The sequence below is a fragment of the Copadichromis virginalis genome, linkage group LG18, assembly GCF_057382275.1.
Source record: "Copadichromis virginalis isolate Kocher_CV1m ecotype Utaka linkage group LG18, C_Virginalis_male_GT1.1, whole genome shotgun sequence".
NCBI lineage: Eukaryota > Metazoa > Chordata > Actinopteri > Cichliformes > Cichlidae > Copadichromis > Copadichromis virginalis.
Genome location: NC_140635.1, coordinates 30,775,639 through 30,796,191, shown reverse-complemented (window position 1 = coordinate 30,796,191; position 20,553 = coordinate 30,775,639). Strand labels below are relative to the sequence as shown.

Genomic DNA, 20,553 nt, shown 5'->3' with positions numbered 1-20,553 from the left:
GTGGTAGGAAAAAGGGGACATAGTTCAGCAAACAGGGCTAGTACAGGAGAGAAAACAAGTGATACATGAGTGGTGGGATGACAAAGTGAAAGAGAAGCAAGAGAATGGAAGAGAGGGGAGGAAAGTGAAGAAATAAAGGTGATAAAAAAGGAGTGATTGTAAGAAAAGGTGAGGGAGAAAAAGAAAGAAAAAGGCAAAGAGGGTAAAAAAGAAACTGGGGAGGGGGCGTTGATGAATAATGTGAGTGAAAGGCAGTTAGAGTGGGGCTGACCTTTCCCTGGCCAGATTAGATTGGCCTGCCAAGACTGCTTACAGGGACAGATAGAAGCACGGTAACGCACACATACAGAGCAAGCAGGCCACACGTACACTCTCAGGGAATACACTAGAGTCAGGGACAGTGTGTGTTCACACAGCCCAGACCATGTGTGGCATTATATTTTGAAGTCCAGGTGGTTGAATAAAAAAAACCCAGCATCCATGCATTCATGTCCACCACAGGAGAAACTTTTAAAGGATATATTTTATATATGTATATATAAAAAGTCAAAATTTCTGTTTACTGCATCCTGCTATTAAAGGGCATTAAAGTGATACTTGAAGAGTTTTTAAAAACAGGTGAAGCCACAGTTCATTGCTCATGATTTCAAAAGACTTTGTTGAATACCCCTGGTGACTGGTTAAATATTACCTATGACCACTCCTGTTAGGATCGATTTGGTCAATGTTTGATTTAGTTTAAGGAGTGAGATGCTGTAAACTGTACAGTGTGAAGAGCGACAGCCATTCACAATAAAGACATAAGATGAGGAGGTAATGGGGATGCACTGATCCCATATTTGCATTCAGTGTCTGTTTGAGCTTGACTTAAACAGCTGGATCTGATTTTAGTTCGACGTTGTCTATATGAGATAGCCAAAAGGATAGTAGCTGTGCTATCAGCTGATGTGGGCTGGCGTTGATCTACACCTGATCTTCCAGGATGGAGGTGGCCCTTCTGAAGTAAGGTTGGGCTTGATTTTCTGATAGTACAGAGACACTCAAGTTAAGTCTCATGCTTTGAAAATGTAGAGGAAAAAGTGTGAAAATCCAAATGTAAGTCACTGTACATGTCATTACATTAAAATGTATGAATGTGACATGCACGCTGTTCTTCTGCAGTGCAATAAGCTGATGCCCGAGGACCAAGCAGACTGCACGGCCACTGCCGCCATATGTTCCCTTCTAACGCTGAGACCAAATAAAAATTAAAAGGTTCTTTTTATTTGATCACTGAAAACCATGGGCCTATTGTAAAACGGCTTAGTATCTGTGGCACCTTTTTTTCCCCTCCTGTGAGTTACATTGTTAGGTGGGAGGAGAAGCAGTTGACGTTTAAATCCCAGAAAAACTTTTATGAAAGCCAGAGTGTCGGATTTGCACTTTGACTAAGACTCTGTAGTGGAGTGAGATGGGGAAGAGCAACTGTTATGGGAAGTCTAGTTTTGAGACTCGTACACTGGGACAGGTAGGTTAAATAGGATGGCTGTCAACTCTTTCTGGTCCTCCATCCCCCCACAGACACACACACACAGACACACACACACACACACAAAACACTAGTCCAGCTGAGAGCTTGTAGAAATTGGAATAGGTGTAAATAAGATGGCTGTCAGGCCTGTCACTGGTAGAGACACACACAGACACTTTCAGAGTTACAACACACATGGCTCCAATAGTCAAGGTGTAAGTGACACACACACATATATAAATATTACCTACCTATCTCTGTGTGGTAGATAGACATGGTGTAAGTGACGGGTAGACAGACTTGCACACGCGCACACACACACACACACACACACACACACACACACACACACACACACACACACCTTCAAGGGGTTGGAGAGACAGGAGCGTAAGTGACAGAAGGACAGACAGCCTCAAACAAACACTGAAGAGACACCTCTAAGTGACGGACACACACACAGAGCCAGCTGTGTGGCTAAGTGGAGCTGAAGGGAGCAGTCAGGCAGCGGTAAGAGTTTGTCTGAGCGTTCATCACTCGGTTTATAGAAGTGCCACTCACACACACTCCCTCTCCTTCTCTCTTTCTCCAAGATTGATGGGTAAGGTGTCAGTCTGGTGTCAGTTCAGCCCAGCTCTGTGTGCCGTCTCCCTTTCACCTCCTTGTCTCTGACCAAATCTAGCTCTCTTTCTCACCTGTCCAGGTTATTGAAAAGTCTTTAATTTGGTTTGGAGAAGCCGAAGTTTTAGACGAGCTAAATTTAGCATCGTCAAGTTCTGAAGTGTGTCGGAAAGTTACTCCAGGTCTTGGTGTGGTCTGTGCCCTCTTAAGCTGGTTCTCTCTGGATCTGTATGTTGATGATGTGTAGAATAATGTCTGAGCAATGGTAATTCTGCACTGCACTTATAAAGTTGCTTAAATAGACAAAGCTCTTCACAGTTTTGACTTCCAAAAATGTGTCTGTAGTGGTGCTTTTATTTTGATGAATTTTGTGCAGAGGTGCGTATGACACGGAGCTGCAAGTATATTTTTACTTGATTTTGGACTTTTGTTAATGTCAAAGTGTGATGTGGAGTTGTTAAATAAATGCAAATGTTGTTGCCCGCATGGAGCGTTTTTGTTTTGCTGTTAAAGCGAAGTAATGGCCCTCTTTACTTTTTCTTTTTCCTCAGCAACTGGTTTTGCTACGTGTAGCATCAAAGAGAGCGCCGCAGACAGCGATGCCGACCTTGATGTGGATGGAGACGACACCTTGGAGTATGGCAAGGCTCAGTACACCGAGGCCGACATCATCCCCTGCTCCGGTGCTGGAGAGGACCAGGGAGAAGCCAGGGAGCGAGAGGCGCTACGGGGAGCTGTGCTCAAGTACAAAAGCTTAACTAGTAGATTTTTCTGCCAGAAAATCTGAAAATCACCTGAGTTAGTAACCTTGAGCTGCCACTTACATGGACATCTGTGTCTCTGTCTTACAGCGGGGGGATGCCTTCTAATAGAATAACACCTGAATTCTCCAAATGGGCCAGTGATGGTAAGTAGGGACAAAATAACTGTCTCCTCAGGATATGTTGGAAAGGCTAAAAAGCCAGCACTGAACGGGTCACCTGTCTCTGTGTCTACAGAGATGCCTTCAACAAGCAACAGCGAGAGCAGCAAGACAGACCCCAGCACTCCCTCGTCTTCCTCCTCTTCCTCCTGCGCCCCACGCACCTGTAAAAACAGCGAGATTGAAAAGTAGGTGACAGAGAAAACACACGTGGACACACACTAGTTGGATTTTTGAAATGGATCAGTTAAACGTGAAGTGGAATGATCTTTCGACTGCCTTCTTTATAAGGCTTAGTGATGCATTTCTCTATTCCTGATATGCGCGTTTAAGGCCAATTTCCTGGAGTTGCAAGGTAATAATTGAATTGTTTGACTGTATGTGTGCTTACACTTTTACATAACGTGCTTCCATCAACTATTGGAAGGCTGAATGCAATAAATGTTTCACTGAAATAAATCAATCGGCACTCTGCATGTCCGTGGTCCATATTAAATATCAGTAGAAGGGATAACTGGCGAATAAGCAGAGCAGCTTGAACTGTATTGATCAGAAACAGCACCGTGAGGCAAGAACTGCGTGTGTTTGCTGAGCGAGGGGATGCATTCAATAAGTTGTCGTCTGCAACGTGATCGTTCCAGTTTTAATTTGCATGTGACCGAGGGAAAAAGATGCTGACAGGTTAGGTGGCAATCTGACCGCACTGATTGGTTCTCCACATCCAGTGTTATGTAGGGACAGGTTTCCTTCCTCACGTTCTTCAGCTTGACTGACACAAATACTCCTGTACAGCAGACTCTATAACTGCATGTGCATTTGTTTTTTGTTGGGGTTTTTTTTAACAATGCTGGTGTTGGTGTGCGTTTCCAAAGACACGACACTCTAGCTGAGGTTTTAGTGGTCACCAGGAGCAGAGCATGGCTTAATTTAAGTATCCATTTAAAGGAGGCCAACTAGCTGCTGAATGATTGCGCTGGAACAAGCAGTCAGCCGGCTGGCTGGAACAATTCCCTGCATCACTCCTCTCTGCTTACTATAAATGCACGTATTTGTGGAGCTTCTGTGCTCCTCCGTCCCCAAATGAAAATGAGATTTGTCTCCTTTCGTTACATTGATACATTGTGTGTGTGTGTGTGTGTGTGTGTGTGTGTGTGTGTGTGTGTGTGTGTGTGTACGGTGCTTTGCACAGGGCAGCGTTAGTGAAATCTCTCTCTCTCTGATCCCAGATGGGTAATGATCTGGTCGCCTCCCGGGGCGTCCTCGTTCCTCTGCTCATTCCCCTGCAAGATAAATGAGCTCACACATACACACACGCATACATACACATATACACACGTACAGCGCCTGAGACGCTCTTTCCCCTCCAAGATAAATGGCCCCTCCAATGCCGCCAATGCAATTGCTGCCAAATTTGGTGCTCCAGCTGGAACAATGCGGAGAGATTTCCATGTGGTTTCTGCAAATAATTGAATCTGTCCTCAATTTGGAAGTGATGAAGCTAGATTTGTAACCCCCTCCTCCCCATCACCTACACGTACACATACACGCCGCCCAGCCTGTCTTCGTCTTTTTCCTCTCATTCTTCGCTTTATTGCTCTGTCACTAAGCTGCATGTCTCTCGCTTCCTCCTGCTTTTCTCTTTCACATTTCTGTTGTTCGTTTCTTCCCGTCCCCTGTCTCAATTCTTCTGAGGCACTTACAAGATGCCCCTTCCCCCCTTGCCTTTCGCCATCTGAGGCCTACGCACATATATATTGGGCAGGGGAAATCAATAGTGACTTAAATGTTTTATCATGGTGTGTGAGTGTAGTTAAGGCCTCGGTTAACAGGGTGCAAAAGAGAACGATGCTGCTGCTGTTTTTTGTTTTTTTTGTTGTTGTTGTTTTTACAGCATGTAGATGTGAGAAGTTTGTGTCTCCACCTGGTTGATAAAATGTTTGCAATGTGCTGCAAAAAATTAATTACCGTCTAATTTTATCATTTCTATGTGCTTGTGTTGAGAGAGAAGCTGAGTGAGGCTAAAATGTAGGTAGACAGTAGATTAAGACACAGGGCTGATTGAGATAGATGGTAGAGATCTTCAGCTGCGCACATGCACACACTCTAATAAAATGAGGAATAGCCCCACACAAGTTGGGGACAGAGCGCTAAATAGAGGGGAAGCAGAGCCATCAATCTGTCTCTGTCGGGCTTTCCTGCTTGCTTTTTTCACCACGGGGATGAGTCGAGATGAAAATGCATCGCTATTTCACCTTCTTTCAGTGACATGCATGCACATCCACACACACACTGTCCAAAAAGCCCCGTGGGGCAGTAAGCACATTGGAGCAGAGGCATGTTGTATTGATGGCAGTTCTGTTTCAGTATTTATTCTGGTTTCATGACTTTAGGCTCAAAGATCAAGGCCACAAGCTGAAACCTACCAAGCCTGGACCACATTGTATAAGAACGCACACACACAGTGTTGTTAACAATTAATAAAATCATATGTAACATCCTCAGACGTGGACCCAACTGCCCCACTCACATCCTAAAATATGTAAGAAAATGATCGGGCTGCATCTCCTGCTGCCGCCTTCTCGTGAGAATTGGATGAACCCAGAATCTGCGTTTCTTCCTTTTTTTGTATACTTCATTTTTTTCCACAGTGCCTGTTTTTGAGAACACATTGCCGTGTATATACATTATATAGTGGTGTTTTTGTCATGCGCTCTGCGTGTAGAGGTCTTAGGACTGTTACAGAAATGTCTTACCTTTCAGGTTGTAGCCCAGCCTAAGATGTTAATGTGTTTCTCTGAGTCCACATGATGTGTTTTCGAAACCTGGCTCCCAGAGTGAGATAAATTTTCTTATTCTGGCTCAGAGACTGAAAACCCCAGAGCCAGCTTAAACTCAAGGATTTTCACTTGTGCATGTTGCTCTGTAAGAGGCTGTTCATCTCCCTGCATGCCACATTTAGCCCCAGAGAGTTGTCTTTCCTTTTCTTGGCCCTGTGAAGTCATCCTGTTCCCTTCTTTACCTCCATTAAATCTCTGCACCTCCTACATTCTCCACCAACAAACACACACATAGACACACACACACTCCCTCTCTAGATGTCCACAGCTGCATAAAGAAGATGAACTTGTTTTACCACAAAACAAAAATAAGTAGAAGTGAGCGGTTAGAAAATGACTTCTACACACTTGTTTGCAAAAGTAAAACTGTTTTTTGCTGGCTTGTTTCGTTTCGCGTCAAACAAGACAAGAAACCCTTTTGGAAGAGTTTTGTTTACTGGAGCTGATAAAAAGAAAAAAGACGGCCTTGTTAGAGGGATGACTTCTGTCCAGCCCAGAGTCCACGGCTGCTTTATAAGCTAGAGGCTAATCAAGGCTAAATGGCTTTTTACAAGCTCGGTGCTAATAAGAGGAGAGGGTAAAGCAGTTTATAGGGCACCAGGGTGGCAAGTCAAGACAGGCCTTTACAAAGGTGGGAGGATGATGAGGTTACAGGAAAGAGTTAGTGCAGGTCAGCTTTTTTTCCACAGATCTGAAAGAGGGAATAGGGAAGGATGCTTTGCTGGTCCGGAAGCATTTCAACCACAACACGACAAACAGTCATCCTGCTGAATCTTTAGCAAGACGAGTGCCTACAAGCTGCAGCGCTGCTGTTTTTAAGCCTGTTGTAACATCAGTCCAACCAATGATTTTCATGATCTTTTATTAGTATTTTTTTAAATAATAAAGCAATCCTTCACTGTACAATTTCAGGGCCAAATGCAGACTTTCTTCATTGATGATCTAAGAGATATGAATTCCTTTTGGGAGAAAGAAGCCAAAACATTATTCGGTCCACTGTTTTTATCACTCTGTCATTAGTTCATCAGCTTAAATAAACTTATTGTGATATAATGCCAGAATCTCACCAAAGAGACCACAGACGTGGGTACAGTCTCAGGTTGAACCCCTAGAATTTTTTTCCTCCACTAAGCTTATCAGATTATCATGGAGGTATTTGAACAAGTCTGCTGATCACCACACAAACCTGAAATGTTTAATTTTAATTTAATCTTCAATTTAGTTTAAATGTTCAATTTATTTTAATGAGCTTGCTTGATGATGTGAATTCATGTAGATCTACCGGTGTGGTCCAAAAAATAGATTTTCAAAATCTCAGACGTTGAGAGGAAATTAAGTAAGTTGAGCCCCGTTTCCTTTCCCCTGTACACTTCCCCACTACTGTTTGAGTATGCAGCAAATGGAGCCATGTCCTAGGCCACACACACACACACACACACACACACACACACACACACACACACACACACACACACACAGCCACTTACTGTGTTCATCTCTTCCTTCCTTCTGCTTGTCCTTCCCCATCCAGATCAATACCATAGATCAACTAGCTATCAGGCTGCAAAATGACCACATCACCATAAATACGCACACTGCTTATACCTCACACGCACACACACACACACTCACACACACAACTATTGCATTTTACCAGAGAATGAGTGGATAGCTATAATAAACACCAGCTGGCTTGTGCGGCTCGTCTCCCTCCACCGAATCACTGTCATCATCATCATCGTTGCGGTCTGTGCGTCTTCCCTATTGATCTAGTTATCGCTGCTTCATATGCTGTCGGACAGTGTTAAACGCACATTTTCTGTTATCATGCTGCGCATTAATCAGAGGCCACTCACCGGTAGGGAGGACAGGGGATATAAGGAAAGAGAAAGTTGGAGGAGACAGGGATGAAGAAGCAAGGACATGTGGCGATGTGGAGATAAATACAGAGCCATGGCGATAGACTGGCATGGGTGAACATGGGAGAAGCTACAAAAACATAACAGAGAGGATGGACGCTGAGTGTGAGACTTAAAAGCAACACAATAAGATGTTTAAGCGAAAGTCTGCGACGCGATGAGTCCTTTGAGAGTGCAGACGTGTTAAATAGAAGGATGTAAATACTCTGTTTGACCTGAGGAAGAAGAGAAGTCAGGAAGATTCAAAGAGGTCTTGTTGTTTATTGAGCTACAAGAAAGACAAAGCGTATCGACAAAGACTTTGACTTGAAACATGTTGTACTACACAGGAGCGTGCACAGGGCCCTAATCAGATGGTATAGAATGAACATGTGTAGAGAATGATACATCTCTAGAAAGATAGTAGTCCATTAAATTCATATCATAGGATTTAACACAAATACAGTGGGGCAAAAAAGTATTTAGTCAGCCACCGATTGTGCAAGTTCCCCCACTTAAAATGATGACAGAGGTCAGTAATTTGCACCAGAGGTACACTTCAACTGTGAGAGACAGAATGTGAAAAAAAAATCCATGAATCCACATGGTAGGATTTGTAAAGAATTTATTCGTAAATCAGGGTGGAAAATAAGTATTTGGTCAATAACAAAAATACAACTCAATACTTTGTAACATAACCTTTGTTGGCAATAACAGAGGTCAAACGTTTACTATAGGTCTTTACCAGGTTTGCACACACAGTAGCTGGTATTTTGGCCCATTCCTCCATGCAGATCTTCTCGAGAGCAGTGATGTTTTGGGGCTGTCGCCGAGCAACACGGACTTTCAACTCCCGCCACAGATTTTCTATGGGGTTGAGGTCTGGAGACTGGCTAGGCCACTCCAGGACTTTCAAATGCTTCTTACGGAGCCACTCCTTTGTTGCCCGGGCGGTGTGTTTTGGATCATTGTCATGTTGGAAGACCCAGCCTCGTTTCATCTTCAAAGTTCTCACTGATGGAAGGAGGTTTTGGCTCAAAATCTCACGATACATGGCCCCATTCATTCTGTCCTTAACACGGATCAGTCGTCCTGTCCCCTTGGCAGAAAAACAGCCCCATAGCATGATGTTTCCACCCCCATGCTTCACAGTAGGTATGGTGTTCTTGGGATGCAACTCAGTATTCTTCTTCCTCCAAACACGACGAGTTGAGTTTATACCAAAAAGTTCTACTTTGGTTTCATCTGACCACATGACATTCTCCCAATCCTCTGCTGTATCATCCATGTGCTCTCTGGCAAACTTCAGACGGGCCTGGACATGCACTGGCTTCAGCAGCGGAACACGTCTGGCACTGCGGGATTTGATTCCCTGCCGTTGTAGTGTGTTACTGATGGTGACCTTTGTTACTTTGGTCCCAGCTCTCTGCAGGTCATTCACCAGGTCCCCCCGTGTGGTTCTGGGATCTTTGCTCACCGTTCTCATGATCATTTTGACCCCACGGGATGAGATCTTGCGTGGAGCCCCAGATCGAGGGAGATTATCAGTGGTCTTGTATGTCTTCCATTTTCTGATGATTGCTCCCACAGTTGATTTTTTCACACCAAGCTGCTTGCCTATTGTAGATTCACTCTTCCCAGTCTGCTGCAGGTCTACAATACTTTTCCTGGTGTCCTTCGAAAGCTCTTTGGTCTTGGCCATGGCGGAGTTTGGAGTCTGACTGTTTGAGGCTGTGGACAGGTGTCTTTTATACAGATGATGAGTTCAAACAGGTGCCATTCATACAGGTAACGAGTGGGGGACAGAAAAGCTTCTTACAGAAGACGTTACAGGTCTGTGAGAGCCAGAGATTTTCCTTGTTTGAGGTGACCAAATACTTATTTTCCACCCTGATTTACGAATAAATTCTTTACAAATCCTACCATGTGGATTCATGGATTTTTTTTTCACATTCTGTCTCTCACAGTTGAAGTGTACCTCTGGTGCAAATTACTGACCTCTGTCATCATTTTAGGTGGGGGAACTTGCACAATCGGTGGCTGACTAAATACTTTTTTGCCCCACTGTATACTGCAGGATCACAGTACAGTGATGTTGTACTGTGACTAAGGACAATGTTGTTGATGATAAAAGATTACTTTTTTCTTCTTCTTCTTCTTTTTCTTGTGTTCAGCACCCAGCAGATTCATCCAGCTTCCACTGTTTTGTGGAACTTTGAGACATTGTAGCATAAAATACTCTAAATCTCAATGTTCCTGTTTCCTAATGTTTATTTGTTTTTATTAAATGGGACTGAAAACACAACTGTACAATTCTTGTTACAAGAGTGTGAGAGTGGGCGCGTCATCTGTGGTGTAGACCTATACTTAAAACCTCTATCGTCTCTCTTGCTTGTTCCCAGGGTAACGGAGGAAGAGTCCACGGCAACCACCATGGAGGCCCTGAAGGCTCGAATCAGAGAGCTGGAGAAGCAGATACTCCGAGGAGACCGATACAAATGTCTCATCTGCATGGTGAGCATAGCGTTTACATGAGTGCTGTCTGTACGTCGAGCTTCAGTGGAAGTGTTGTGGCTTTGTCAGAAGGCAGCATTAGCATTTGTCGAACTGCATGTAGCACCATAAACATGTGAAACTGCGGTTGGGGGGGGGGGGCTATAAACTGACCTTCCACTTTATTAGGCCAGCAAGGGCTGATAAGGTCTGTCCCATGTCACAGGCTTATCTGAATACCAGAATGTGCTGTATTTTTGGGACAGTCAGTGCATTCAGTGGATGTAAGTAGCAACCACTGATCACTTTCTACCTTGAAGAGGGATTCAACCCTCTACCCTCACCTATTTTTTTCAAGCAAACAGAAATTAAAAATATACTCACTGTGGCCAGAGTGCTTATCTTTATATCTAGCTGCTCGGTTTGAGTGACCGATTTTTCTGTTCGATAATGTTTGTGTGTTTTACTATAGGTTGTGTACTTGTGCTGCAGAAATATGTGAAGCACCTGCATGTAGGGCTGTGCGATATGACCAAAATCTCATATCCTGATATAAGAATTCTATCGTCCCGATAACGATATAAATCACAAAAATGTAACATTTTCTGTAAATTCTGTGAATCTCGGGCAGCTCGTCTTGCGTGAAGTGTTTCCAGCTGGGCGTCGTGTAGCTGGAGTCGAGTATTTTAACCGATGCATGAAATGATACATTTTTAGACATAAGTTGTAACGGCCGCCGTTTTCTTTGTGAGTATTTATTACACGGCGTGCTGCGGGGAAAAGCCTGTTCTAACGTTTGAGTCTAAGGTTTATTTTTTAGCACCTGGCGGCTCTTTTTTTACTTCTCACCCGTAAATAATCTGCTCTTTCACGTGATTCAGTTTATTTTGAAAAGTCTCAACAGGATCTTGAACTTTATTGTGAAAGGTTTATGTGGAACATAAACAAGCAGACATGTGATGGTGTTACCGTCAACGCATAAAAACAGGCGCTTGTCCATCTGTAGTGTGGTTATATTAAATATAAGAGAAAGAGAGAACTTTAAGAAATTAATATAGCCACTACAGTGACCATCAAAAAGATGCAAAATAAACTGTTTACAGCAATATTTTTTCAACACCACGAAACAAACGATAGCGTAAAATGAAACGATAGACGTTTTTATATCGCCATCCGATATATATCGTTATATTGAACAGCCCTACCTGCACGCATCTCATTTCTGCTCTTCGTGGGAGCATTTTCACTGTCCCGAGTGCTGCTGGTGTTGTGTTGCTGTTGTGTTGTGGCCCTTTGCATGGCTTTGCAATTTGGCACGATTGTCTGCTATCACATTTCCAGAGCGAATCATTTTTCTTATCATGTCAAGCTTCATCTCAGGAGCACAGAAATATGTGTATGTTCAAATTCTGAGATAGCGTCCTGACTGTGCTGTGCACAAAGCAGGTTAAATCTGTGAAAAATGTGTCGAAGTTTGACTTTTTAGGTGAAAAGACACTCCTGTACGTCACAGCTTGTATTGATGGCTGATTGGACCTTACAGATCAATAGTTAAAGCCATGAGGGACAATATAGAGGTCCATCAGACACTTGAGATGCAGTTGCGCCTACACCTCACATCAGTGTTTGTGTACCCCCACTTTGTGTCAAGTACCCACCCCGTCATTCTTGCGTGTGGACAGTGCAGCGTCGGCATCCTGTGCTTGCTGCGTGTGTGTGTGTGTGTGTGTGTGTGTGTGTGTGTGTGTGTGTGAGAGAGCCTGTTGGTGTGTATGCATGTGAGGCGGGTAATTACCAGCGCCTGCGCTTCCTAAAGGTCGCTGGGTGCCTGAGGTGACACGGAGGGCAAGGCACAGCGATCGATCACTCACTGCCCCATGAGCACACAGCTCTTCTCTGCTCATCTGTCACTGTCCCTCATCTGTTTTACAAACACACACTAAGCCATACAGAGAAATACAAATATGTCTACACACACACACACACACACAGGCCTCTTCCATCTAATCTGTCTCTGTCTGTCTTTAACCTGTCACTGGGCTCCCTCCCTGTCACTGGGTCTGATCTAAATGTCATCAGATTACTCTCACTAACTGGCAGATTTTGAAGCAGCTGGAGATTCCACCGCATCAAGTAGATGCACAAACACTTTGAGCAGATGTATGACTCAGTCTAAACGCCACCGCTGTCACCTCTACACCAATATTTCTGCAAATATTTCTTACTCATTTTTACCTTCTGATTGTCTGGTGGAAATGCTCGCCCTCTGTATCAAGTTGACTCAAGTTCTCTGTTAGCCTTTACTGATGCTGAGGGTATCTCAGTGATGCAGCTCAGCACTATCTGTGGGTTTCTACCCCCATCTATTGGTCATTTTAGGGCAAGGAACTTAAAATGTGCTTGAAGATTGTCCTAAACTACTTTTGGAAATTCAATATATTCAGATATTTAAATATTGAGATATTTCAGTTTTAAAGTAAGGTTGTTGATGGGCTTGATTGCAAATATTTAGACTGTTTGAAGACTACTTAGATGTACTTAATGTCTGTTTCCATATAAGGAAATTTCAACGACATTTAAACATGCCTGAATTTTCAGATTAGCCAGTGTAGTATTGCTCTTTGCTTAATTAAACAGGGTGACTGTAAGAGACCAAGTTTAAAAAAAATACTACAAGGACATATTTATCAAAAGAGCCTTTACAAGTAAACTGATAAATAAGACTGTAATGTGAGCCTGGTTCTGTTCTAGGTTTCTTCCTGTTAAAAGGGAGTTTTTCCTTCCCACTGTCACCATGTGCTTGCTCATAGGGTTTTGGCTGATTGTTCGCGTTTCTCCGTTATTATTGTCGGGTCTTTATATACATATAAAGCACATTGAGGCGACTGTTGTTGTCATTTTGTGGTATATACATAAAACTTAGCCCATTCTTCCATTAGCAATGTCAGTGAAGGGTCAGCATAAAAAAAGCCATTTATTTTACATTCACGCCTCAGTTGCACTTTCAGAGTGTAAATGTTTCTTCGCACTTGTAAAATCTAACCAATGAGATAAAACTCCTGAAGATCTGAGCTTTTCCAGTTGACTTAGCATTTTAGCCTAGTTGTCATCCAATCAAAGGTGGAAGAAGTTGTATTCAAAGCCTCACTTTACTTTCTGGCTGTCATTAGCACACACCGTGATGTTTGTGTGGGTTTGTGTTTGTCCACACGCGTCTTCTGTTGCTCTTTGGTGTATGTGTGTGCGCGATCAGTACAAGCCTGGCTCTGTGATTAGCTGCCACCTTTCGCCCCCAACCTCTCCTCTCCAACCCCCACCTCTCCCTCCTCCTCCTCCTCCTTCCGCAGAGGAAGCCTGCTATCCAGTCAGGCGCGGAGCTCAAGAGCATAGGGGCCAATGAGGTCGGAGAGAGGCAGCCTAAGTCCCTCCCCCTCGGCCTGTATTGCCTGTACAGGGGCCTTGTGATTGGTGGCTACAGCAGCGGCATAAAGAGGCTCCTCCCACAGCCCTTACGGAGGGTAAGGCACTCCCTCCCTCCTTACCTCCTCCGCTCCTCTTCCCACCCTCACCTCATTCCTCCCTCATATCTCCATTCTTTTCCAGAGGGAAAGAAAAGGACGCCCAGCAGGGCTCGTTCACGGCTTCCTCCCTCATCTCCCCCCTCCCTGCCCGTTTCCCTCTGTCTCTGCCCGTTGCCTGGCCGATGTCGTGTTTGTGCACGTGTGCGTGTACGTTTGTGACCCGCAGATTGCCGGTTCAATTTCCCATACGCTGCCTTGCTCAGTGGTTCTGTGGCTGCTGGCTGTCTTTCCGTGGTTAGTGATTTCATGCTGTTTGTCGGTCAGGGATTGTGTAGCGTTACTTGTTTGTTGCTAGCTAAAGTGAGTGTCCCGTGAATCCGATGTAGTTTAAATTTTTTTTTTTTTTTTTTAATAGGACTCCTACACGATGCCGCTCACCTCCATCCAGTGCTGGCACGTCCACTGTGAAGAATGCTGGCTCAGGACTCTGGTACGCTCAAACTCACACACTTCATCTCACTCGCACACACACTCAGTGCTACGGGGCAAGTCCTCATGACATGCAGTTATTGCGGCCTCATTTCATAGTCAGTGAATTTTTCTCTGTATTCATGCCCCGTAGGGAGGAACTAAAATGGAATGTTCCCCAAATGACCCGTTCTCTCTCAGCACGCTCAGTGCAAACACTTGTAGCCTCAGTCAGGGAAAGGCTTAGATGGAATGGTCCCCAAAAGGCTTGTTAAAATGTTGGAATAAAGTGGTCAACTTCAGCCTCCACTGGCTTCTATGTACTGCCTTAGGTCTACACATACACACACACACACACACACCACACACACACACACCACACACACGCCCCTCCACTGCGGTTTTGCTGGTTATTAGTTAGTCTAATATATTCAGTAGTGTGCAGTTAGCTGTTGCTAATGTGGTAAATGGAGCGCAAAAGAAAATAGTGTTCCTACAGCTGGAAGGGTAAACAGAAGGGTAACAGCTTTCTCTGATGTCTTTGCTCTTATCGCCTCTTTTCCCTCCATGAAATATCTGATGTTGTCAATGTTCTCGTCTCACCTTGTTTCCCCTGCCGCCCTTTCCCCATGAAGCCTAATTGTACTCATCAACATACCCACAGGCCCGTCCCACCTGGAAAACGATCACAAATAAGCTGATCATTAGTGCCACATCATTGTATACAGTATTAGTTGCATCAGTGTCCTAAAAAGTTTGATTTTTAACTTCATTGAATGATGTAAAAACATTGATTGCTGGAATATTTTGACTAACCCTAACCCTGGGGAAGATGTTAAACTTGAGTACACCTTAGCCAGTACACTATTTATACAATTTTGAAGAACTTCCTGAGTAACATCTGGGTTAGTGTGCAGACAGCCTTGCATCAGCAGTCCTAGGGTTCTAATCGAAGCTGTCTTCTTGAGTCTTTACGAGTCTAAAGCATCTCGCTGGTGTTTTGAATGAAGAGAATCACCTTCAGTTTATAGATGCAGTTTCAAATCTCTAAAACTCTTCACACTTTGCTCAGTTTATCCTTTTTGGGCTTAGGCAGGCTGCTGATTGGTGGACCAGCTACCACTGTCTGCATTAGATTCAGTGTGTTAAACCATGTGACATCGTCTATGTCAGGGGTCAGCAACCTTTAACACCCAAAGAGCCATTTGGACCCGGTTTTGACGCAAAAGAAAACACTGGGAGCCGCAAATACTTTTTCACATCTAAAATGAAGATAACACTGTATATATTGTTTTTTACCTTTATGCTTTGTGTGAACAACTAAGGTGTGTTGCTTATGAAATCCATAAAGTGCTACAGAGAAAATTACATTTTATTTATGTAATTAACACATTTTGAACTCTTAAAGAAATATAACAAAAGGAAAGACACCCAGCTGAACTAAAATGATCCATGTAGCAAACAACAACTGTTGTGAGCCGCCACCCTCATATCGCCTTTGGGCTTGTGGAGCCTTGATCTGACTTTTAAAAAATAACTGGAAAAAAAGCACTATGCTGCTAAAAGATGAAAAATAGATATTTGCAAAATTCTGCCTAAATATGTATTTTGCCTGGTTTATGTGTGTGGCGGGGCGTGGTCTGCAGCACCGCTGCAGGAGAGGTCGATGCACCTGAGCGGCACCCGCAATCACGCCTCGCCACCTTAACGTCTGTGCTCTCTATGCTGTTGTTGGTATGTGTCGGGCTGTGAGCTGCAAAGCTACAGCCGGCTGTATGCGTACAGCAACCATGTGTGTAAAGTGTTCAAAAAAGAGATGCTGAAAAGCATGTTCATGGAAACATCGTCGGGTCTGTCGTGATATGTTTACAATGGGACTTCTGCTCCTGAACCTCTGCGCACAGCGTCTGCAAATCGGGGCTGTACGAAGTCACTTTCATCTTTACGCAGGACTGTAAGCTTTCATCTGTGAGGCGTGAGCGGTGTTTGTTTTTAACATAGTTCACGGTGGAGAATAGCTGCTGACATAATGTGGATCCGAAGATCCATAATTGGCCTACCTGGGGTTGAAAGTCTCGATAAATGCGCGGCGTTTTGGCGGGTACACCGGCTTCTGCGAGTGTGACGCTTATTTTGAGCGATGAAAAAATAATAGAATATAATTTTATTTTTATATTTCAATATCACAATAATCTTCCAATTTAGAACTACAAGTTAAAAAAGAACTAACATAAATAAAATACACTTCAGCTAAATACTTCTAATTTATTTTCCCAAACCACACGGAGCCGCAGTAGAAGGACTAAAGAGCCGCAGGTTGCCGACCCCTGGTCTATGTCAAGGACTGAATGGAGTAGACTTTATTTTTCCAGGGATTATGATGAATGATGCATGGGAATGTCTGATGACTATTTCAGCCTTGTATGCAGCTATACATTTTAAATGTGGTGTTTCTGAAATGGTTTGGTCCAGTAGAATAGCTACATGATAGCAGATAAAAGCAACATAAGCTAATAGTCCCAACCATTACCACCCTTATTCATGCTAATAATTGTCTGAAAAATGCTTTCAGTTTAAGGTGATTTAAGAAGGCCTTCGTTTGAGTACGAGCAGAAAGGCAGTCTGGGCCTGATTAATAAATTAGTTAGCCTGCTTTCTAATTCTTCTGTTATTAATTGCTCAAAAGAAAGCACTCCATTGTTTCCATCTGCAGCGTACCTGTGTTTTCTGTGTAGGTGTGTGCACAGACGTGCATCCTGCCACTGCTGGTTTAATGTATGGGGAATTAAAGTCATAGCCTGGAGACAGCTATAAAACCGGGAGGGCCAAACTGATCAAAGTAAATGCCCAGGAATCTAGTTAACATCAGCCCAGCCACTTACCGCTTTAATGAGCGAGGCAGCTGGAGCCCAGTGTAACAGGCACACACCCATGCATGCTCACTGCCCACAGTAAACAGCAGAAAGCTTTGACGGGCCTCCAAACAAACAGAAGTGCTCCCTCAACAGAGTATCAATAAAATCGCTTAAATAACACTTAGTTAAATTTATAATATTAAACAATGCTTTGATACGTGATTTATGAGAGGTATTTCTGAAGAAAATGTTCATTACTTTTTAAACCATTCCAAACTCCTCTTCTTTCCATTTTTCCCCCATACACCCCACATCCCATCCCTTCTTCTTCACTCTGGACTTTTTTTTAGTGGAGCAACATATCCTCTTAGCATGTGACATCTGTCACTCCCAAATCACTCCCGTCTAGGCCCTTAATCGGTACACCTGCTTTAAAGAGTTTATTCAGGCGCTTACAGGAATTGAAGCCTATAAATCCTCGGGGGTCAGAGGTACATTTATGCTGACCGATTAATGTTTCAAAAGTGCACAAAATACAAACGAGATCTCCAGATTGTGTTGGACCCATGTCAGATGTTACACCCTACGTTTGTGTGCCGTATACTAAAGTCTCAAGTCTATACTAAAGTCTCATGCCAACCTTATGAAGCTCGGCAGCAGAACAAGCTGCGGTCCAAGACGCTGGAGTCGCTCAGTTATTTATTATCACAACACCAGCCAACCACCCCCACCCCCCACCCCCCACCCCATCATCTACAACAAATAGAACCTAGATCTGTGGGAAACACAACGGGTGCATTTCACTTCTGATGTTAAGACTTTCCTCATAGCAATGACATCATATAATCCTTTCCTAGTTGACTCCAGCTGTGCCACTATTCTTCACTTGTTTATGGTCTGTTTTTGGCTTCTTTTCTTTTTTCTTGCGTCATTAAGTGTAAACTCAGCACAGTGACTCTGTCAGAAAGGGATGCGCCTGCAGCCAGCAGTTGTTGGCCAGAGTTGGTGCGGGAAAGCAACAGGGATTTAGGACAGTGGTGAGACCACCCATTCAGAATCTTGTTATGCTGTCAGCCCTGTGTTGCATATTATCACCTGCTGCTTTACTGCAGATGGCACACTATCAAAGCAGTGCAGAGGGAGAGGAAGAGGGCAGAAGGGGAGGCAAGATGTGCAGCAAACAGGTTTAGATTCACACAGGAGGAGGAGGAGGCAGTAAGAGCACTGGGTAACTTGTATTGGACTTCATGCTCATAGTCCCAAATCAGCAGAGTGAGCACTTCATTGTTATGTCTGTTGGTACATTTTTCTGAGCTACCAAGCTAACTGTTGCTTGTCTGTCCATCACAGGGAAACAAGAAGCTGTGCCCACAATGCAACACCATCACCTCACCCGGAGACCTGAGGCGTGTCTACTTGTAAAGAGCACAACCCCTGCCTTTGTTCCTTCCGGTCCATTCTTCCATCTTGGATTTGTCTCCTTCCCCGTCGATCATCTTTAGTTCTTCTCGCTCTGTCTCTCTCTGTTGCGCGGCCTGGGTCAGCAGCTGCCAAGCCTCCACGACAGCTGTGTTTGAGACTGTGCCAGTTCTTCCAGGAGGGCGGCTTGAACAAATGACTAAGCAAGCGCACTTTGGCTGAATCTGACTATGGTCAGCAGTCTCCTGAGTAACCTGCGCAAAAAATAAAGGGGAGGAAAAAAAAGGGCCCGGAGACCTTCAGTCCCCAATTGCCAGCAGTTGTTTCCGCTGCCTCAATGACACAAGAACCTCTATAACTGTCTGTAAAATAGAGGGATCTTACACTGAAGGACTAAGTCAGTGGAAACGCCCACTAAGACCTTGTAGCTTCACACTGCTGGAGGTGGACCTCTGAGGAACTTCTTAATACAGGATCTAACTCCCCTCCTCCCTGCTAGCTCTTCGGCAGAACTTCAGTGGTGCTGGATGGCGGGCTTCACCCTGATGACTCTAGAGAAAGCTTCTTTTCTTATTTTTGTTCACTATTGAAGAGACAAACTGATAGCTTGATCCAGCTGTTGCTTAAGAAAAATATAAATATAAGAGCCTGTCCACTAAAACTGAGCTTTCAACCAAACTGAGGAGCCTCACAACCTTGAAAAGGAGTTTGACACTCGCCCTACTCGTCCTCCTCTCCTTCTTCTTCTTCTTCTCTTCACAAGCCCCGCCCTTCTCTCTTCCCCTCTTTTGTGGTGTTCTAGTGCAGTAAACCAAATTTTCTCCTCCCCCTTACAAGATGCAGTGCAAGCACATGTAATATAGTTCTATGTATGTTTACAATGTTGGGTGTAAATTACATAGACACACACACACACACACATATACACACATGACCATCAGAAGATACACACAGAAATATATAATATCAAAATCCAGTTTTTTGGTTGGAAGGGGTTGGGGGGAAAAAATGGCTGGAATAAAAGAAGCCTTCTGTATTTTTTAAAAAAGAAGAGATCCTTTGAAAAATCCGTTGACGTTTTATTTGACTGTACAGGAATTTAAAGAAAAATTGTAAGTAATAATAAACTACTCAAACTAGATGGTCAAGATTTAGGTGGTGTAATTTTTCTGCAGAGTACCTCAGAGAAAGGTAGATCTGATCTCGGTGTGCGGACAAATGTTGTGTTAGTTTTATTAAATGGAGAGATTCCCGTTGTCCAAGAGTTCCCGCAAACAAGCAGAACTGTGGAACTGCTCTTTAGTTCACATATTGTCCAGCTGAGCTTTTTCTTTTTTAACCTCTACTTCTGCTTCATGCTAATTGGAATAACATGCTGAGATCATATTCTAGACAGTCTTATTTTTTGTTTGTTTGTTTGGTTTACCCCTACATGTCTCAAAAGAAGCTTTTTCCTCCCACATTGTTCTCATTCTGCTATGCTGCAAAAAAAGAAAAAAAGAAAACAACTTAAAAAAAAAAAAAAAAAAAAGGTCCTTGAAATGGCAAATTCCCAATGGGCAGAAGTCTTTGGAAAACAAGGATGGCCAATGCTGAACTGGCAGCCTCCAGGAACCCACAACCTCCCCCCTCCCTCAATGGCAGCAGCATCAGCAGCCAAGGTGGTGGTGTGCTTTGTGTTTGTAAAGCTATGTATTCTGTGCCGTCTTTATTGTTGTAAGAAATAATGCAAAAAAAAAAAACAAGAAAAAATAAAATTTCTCAAAATTCCACGACTGGTCCTTTTCATGCAGCCGGGAGTGGTGAAGTAAGACGTGTTTAAGAAATGTGTTCATTGTTCATTCGTTCATTGTTCGCTGGAAAAATCAATAAAAAATGGGACAAAGATGCCAGAGACGCATTGTGAATGTGTTTTGTAATAAGACTTTGTCTCATTGTCAGTCGTAGCTTTTAAGTGGATCATCGTCCACTATAAAAAAAAAAATGCAAAAGGCACACAGCTTAAAAAG

General features: G+C 43.6%; 1 protein-coding gene across 3 annotated transcripts in view; it reads left to right on the top strand.

Annotated features, from left to right (window-relative positions):
• The window catches only part of rnf220a (ring finger protein 220a), a 167,698-nt gene extending 147,384 nt beyond the window's left edge, over positions 1–20,314 (top strand). For 2 of the 3 annotated variants that reach the window (XM_085438078.1, XM_085438077.1), the window contains exons 9-15: positions 2,683–2,875; positions 2,983–3,038; positions 3,130–3,241; positions 10,191–10,302; positions 13,629–13,799; positions 14,218–14,292; positions 18,476–20,314. In XM_085438078.1, coding sequence (XP_085294204.1) covers positions 2,683–2,875; positions 2,983–3,038; positions 3,130–3,241; positions 10,191–10,302; positions 13,629–13,799; positions 14,218–14,292; positions 18,476–18,547 — 791 coding nt within the window. In that variant the 3' untranslated portion in view covers positions 18,548–20,314. The remainder of the gene's footprint in view (positions 1–2,682; positions 2,876–2,982; positions 3,039–3,129; positions 3,242–10,190; positions 10,303–13,628; positions 13,800–14,217; positions 14,293–18,475) is intronic. The other variant, XM_085438079.1, reaches the window with a different exon arrangement.
• Positions 20,315–20,553: the final 239 nt, after the last annotated feature.